At 31.4% G+C, this 5,324-nt stretch overlaps 1 protein-coding gene across 1 annotated transcript in view; it reads right to left on the bottom strand.

Annotated features, from left to right (window-relative positions):
* Positions 1-1,989, bottom strand: part of LOC107727458 (uncharacterized) — a 4,766-nt gene extending 2,777 nt beyond the window's left edge. The window contains exon 1 of the mRNA XM_016537334.1: positions 499-1,989. Coding sequence (XP_016392820.1) covers positions 499-1,887 — 1,389 coding nt within the window. The 5' untranslated portion in view covers positions 1,888-1,989. The remainder of the gene's footprint in view (positions 1-498) is intronic.
* Between the last annotated feature and the right edge of the window lie 3,335 nt (positions 1,990-5,324).

Raw genomic sequence — 5,324 nt, 5'->3', positions numbered from 1 at the left:
CAAACATCCAACAGGTTTGTGTGAAAATTGTGAGGTAACGGAATCAGTGTTACATGTGTTATTGGAATGTAGGAAATATGAGGAGGAAAGAAGGGAAATGTTTCAAATGCTAAAGAAAGACATTGTAAATGTTAATGTTACGAGGCTTTTAGAAGGAAGTATTTTTTTTATTATTGCTTGAAGAATTTATTAAAGAATCTGCATTTATGAATGAAGTAATTGGCCAAAATCACAATATTATTAACCAAAAATTCAACATCACAATTCCAACAAAAGGACAAATATTTTACAGTTTTAAAATCAAAGTCAGGTATTACATACTTCAAACTTAACCAAGCATAAAGGTCATAATTTTTTTGAGAATTTGCATAAATAAAACAAATGTTCCAATGACTCTATTTCTGCTTCACAAAAGGTGCATCCATTACAATCCAAATTAAACCTGTGTCTGAGGAACTCATTACAGGGATAAATATCGTTAATAATTTTAAACTGAACTTCTTTTACCTTTGGTAGAAGTGGAAAAGAGAGAAATCTTGTTCTAATTTGAACCACTTTATCTTCAGGAAAATCATAGACAAGGAGTCTCTTCTTTACTTTAGAAGGGAAAGTCTGTGTATTTACTAATGTTCTTAAAACCTTATTATTACAGCTCTGCTCTGTAAAATTAATACCAGAGATGATTAGATTACCTAATCTTGGTATCACAGGTGAATAACACAAAGCACCTTTAATCAGCTGAACCAAACCAGCAGGAACAGCTTTCAACAAAGAAACATATAATTCCTTAGTACAAATAATATTGTATTTTTCACAAAAAACATCATAACCAAGAAAATTTCCATCCCCATCCATAATGTGTACAATGGACCAGACACCTTTGTCCATCCAGTCTTGAAAAAACACAGATTTCCTCTTAATAAGGATACACTTATTATTCCACAAAGAACAACTATGTGGCGAAAAGTTGTGTTTGTATATTAATTTCCAATATAATAATACCTGACTATGAAAAGATGATAATTTACACTTTAATTTTGATGGCTCAAAATCACACCTTAAAAGGAAATCAATGCCCCCAAGAGAATCAAAAATTTTAGAAGAAAAGCTAAACCAAACTGAATGTGTATTTCTAAGGAAGTCTTGGAGCCACCTCAACTTAAGGGTACCATTCATAACATCGAAATCAATTACGTTCAACCCTCCCTCACTGATCGGCTTCACTACATCTGATTTTCTTATATAATGGTGCTTGTTTTTCCAAATAAATTTATACTGAATTTGATTAATGTCTTTTATCCACCTATCAGATATACTCAAAGAAAATGCTGGGTAAATCAACCTGGAAAGTGCTTCTGACTTCTGTATGAGAATTCTGCCAAATATAGAAATATCCCTTTGAACCCACATATTTAAAATATTTTGACTTTTTTTCATATTATCAATCAAGTTACTTTTTTCTCTAATTTTAGGGTCTTTAGTAATAACAATTCCTAAATATTTTATCTCATTTTTTAATGGAATATTGAACAATTGAGATTCAGCATGACTATGAAGTGCCATCAGCTCACACTTTTTAAAATTCAATTGCAGACCAGAAGCTTTTGAAAAATGAGACACCAGATTAATGGCAACTGGAATCTGCTCTACATCTCTAAGAAACAGGGTGGTATCATCTGCTAGTTGACTTATCAATAACTGACTCCCTAAAACATTCAAAGGCTTGATATCTTTACTATTTTTCACATAAATTGCTAACAGTTCAGCTATTAAAATAAATAAATACGGACTTGACGGATCCCCTTGTCTAATACCTCTATTAATGTTAAACCTCTTAGAAGTCCCAAATGGTAACGATACTGAACTATTTATGTCTTTGTACAACATCTCTATTAATTTAACAAATTTATGACCAAAACCAAAAAACTTCAATGCATGTAAAATGAATTTATGTTCTACAGTATCGAATGCCTTATAGAAATCAAGAAACAAAACAAACCCATCATCCTTAATTAAATATCCATAATCAATTAAATCTAAGACAAGTCTAATGTTGTTGTGTATTAACCTTCCTTTAATAAAACCAGATTGAGTTTCACTTATAACTTGACTCAACCTAAATTTTAACCTATTAGCAATTGCAGATGTAAGAATTTTATAATCAACATTAAGTAGGGTAATCGGTCTCAGATTCTCAATAATTCTTTTATCTTTGTTTGACTTTGGAATGAGAAAATAATTAACCCGTCTCATAGTTGGAAGTAAAGAATTAGAATCAAAACACTCCTTTAAAGCTTTAAATAGCAAATCTTTTATATCCTCCCAGAAGAATTTGTAAAAAAACAGTAGTCAAATCGTTCTGACCAGGAGATTTACCCAAATGCATTTTTTTATTTTAGCAGCTTCAAGTTCCTCTAACCTCAGGTCTCCATCACATAATTCTTTAAATTCAATATCAATCTGTGGAATAAAATATTTTACCTTTTAAAAAAATTCCTTAGCATTATTTTCAGAGTATGACGAAGAGTAAATATTACTATAAAACGAGTATATTTCCTCATATATTAATTTTGAATCTGTGATTACCTCATCATTAATAATTAAACTATGAACTGCATTACTTTGCTGTCTCCTCTTTTCTAACCGACAAAAATAAGCCTTATGCGTCTCATTCATAACATCGAAATCAATTACGTTCAACCCTCCCTCACTGATCGGCTTCACTACATCTGATTTTCTTATATAATGGTGCTTGTTTTTCCAAATAAATTTATACTGAATTTGATTAATGTCTTTTATCCACCTATCAGATATACTCAAAGAAAATGCTGGGTAAATCAACCTGGAAAGTGCTTCTGACTTCTGTATGAGAATTCTGCCAAATATAGAAATATCCCTTTGAACCCACATATTTAAAATATTTTGACTTTTTTTCATATTATCAATCAAGTTACTTTTTTCTCTAATTTTAGGGTCTTTAGTAATAACAATTCCTAAATATTTTATCTCATTTTTTAATGGAATATTGAACAATTGAGATTCAGCATGACTATGAAGTGCCATCAGCTCACACTTTTTAAAATTCAATTGCAGACCAGAAGCTTTTGAAAAATGAGACACCAGATTAATGGCAACTGGAATCTGCTCTACATCTCTAAGAAACAGGGTGGTATCATCTGCTAGTTGACTTATCAATAACTGACTCCCTAAAACATTCAAAGGCTTGATATCTTTACTATTTTTCACATAAATTGCTAACAGTTCAGCTATTAAAATAAATAAATACGGACTTGACGGATCCCCTTGTCTAATACCTCTATTAATGTTAAACCTCTTAGAAGTCCCAAATGGTAACGATACTGAACTATTTATGTCTTTGTACAACATCTCTATTAATTTAACAAATTTATGACCAAAACCAAAAAACTTCAATGCATGTAAAATGAATTTATGTTCTACAGTATCGAATGCCTTATAGAAATCAAGAAACAAAACAAACCTAATTAAATAAATTAAATATCCATAATCAATTAAATCTAAGACAAGTCTAATGTTGTTGTGTATTAACCTAAAACCAGATAAACCAGATTGAGTTTCACTTATAACTTGACTCAACCTAAATTTTAACCTATTAGCAATTGCAGATGTAAGAATTTTATAATCAACATTAAGTAGGGTAATCAGTCTCAGATTCTCAATAATTCTTTTATCTTTGTTTGACTTTGGAATGAGAATAATTAACCCCTGTCTCATAGTTGGAAGTAAAGAATTAGAATCAAAACACTCCTTTAAAGCTTTAAATAGCAAATCTTTTATATCCTCCCAGAAGAATTTGTAAAAATCAGTAGTCAAACCGTCCTGACCAGGAGATTTACCCAAATGCATTTTTTTATTTTAGCAGCTTCAAGTTCCTCTAACCTCAGGTCTCCATCACACAATTCTTTAAATTCAATATCAATCTGTGGAATAAAATCTTTTACCTTTTCAAGAAATTCCTTGGCATTATTTTCAGAGTATGACGAAGAGTAAATATTACTATAAAACGAGTATATTTCCTCAGATATTAATTTCGGATCTGTGATTACCTCATCATTAATAATTAAACTATGAACTGCATTACTTTGCTGTCTCCTCTTTTCTAACCGACAAAAATAAGCCTTATGCGTCTCTCCTTCTTCCATCCATTTTGCACGAGACCTTACAAAAGCTCCTTGTGCTTTCATTAGATACATACTGTCTAATTTAGCTTGAAGAGAGAGTAACTTTTCAACATCTTGAATCAGTTCTTGTGTATTACAACAGGCATTCATTTCTTGAATTAACCTCAACTCCCTTTGCTTCAGATCTCTGCTTTTTTGATTAGCAACCCGAATTGAAATGTCCCTTGTTTTAAAATTAAAATACTCCTATTTAATCCCATTAGAACTTAAAGAGAAGTCATTTTTAATCTTACTAATCAAATTTCTTATTTGACTACAATAATATTTATCCTTTAAAAGTTCTGCATTAAACTTCCAATAGTCTTTCCTAATGGTATGATTTATTGCTGGTGTCAAAGTTAATGAAATCAGGCAATGATCTGTCAATGGCGCCGCAGAAATTGAAACAGTATTTGCAAGCTCAGAATATTCCTCAGTGATGAGCCAAAAGTCATGATTTAGAGGATCCATTAGGTTTGAGCCAAGAGAACGGACTACTAATTACTTTCAAAAGACAGTAACTAGTAATATATAATGTATTACATTTTGGAAGTAACTTGCCCAACACTGGATTTAGAGGATCCATTTGACCCAAATATAAAAAAAACCTAAATTGATGATTTAATAATAATTTAATTAGATTTAAGTTATTTATTTACGAAATCTTTATATGTTTATTTATGTAAATTCTGCATGTTTTAATGAGCGCGCGCTGAACTTTGGAGTAGCAATCAAACCTGAATCAAACGCTGGAGCGGAGGGAGTTGCCATGGAAACGGGGCGACTGACAAGCGGCATGCTCGATCTCTCGCTGCTGTTTTCAGTGCTTTCGGTAAGTTTAGTCCATGAAATCGCACAAATATCATATGCAACTGTTTCTGACACTTCTCTTGCTTGTATTTGACCCGCTTGTTGAATTTACTTCATAGAAATGGTTTAGTGTATTCGAACAAGTCCGTTAGCATCTTAACCGTTTTCAGAGGAGGTATGCTAACTCCATAGACTGAGCTCTTTATGAAAGTTTGGATTTTAATAACATATTTATGTGTAGATGAGAGGCTTTGACAATTCTGTAAAAGATTTGCTGGTAATTTTTCAATGGGTGATTGGAAATAGGCTTTTTTA

This window comes from Sinocyclocheilus rhinocerous, unplaced genomic scaffold (genome assembly GCF_001515625.1).
Source record: "Sinocyclocheilus rhinocerous isolate Xijiao unplaced genomic scaffold, SAMN03320098_v1.1 scaffold10527, whole genome shotgun sequence".
NCBI lineage: Eukaryota > Metazoa > Chordata > Actinopteri > Cypriniformes > Cyprinidae > Sinocyclocheilus > Sinocyclocheilus rhinocerous.
This window is presented reverse-complemented; position numbering and strand designations above follow the sequence as displayed.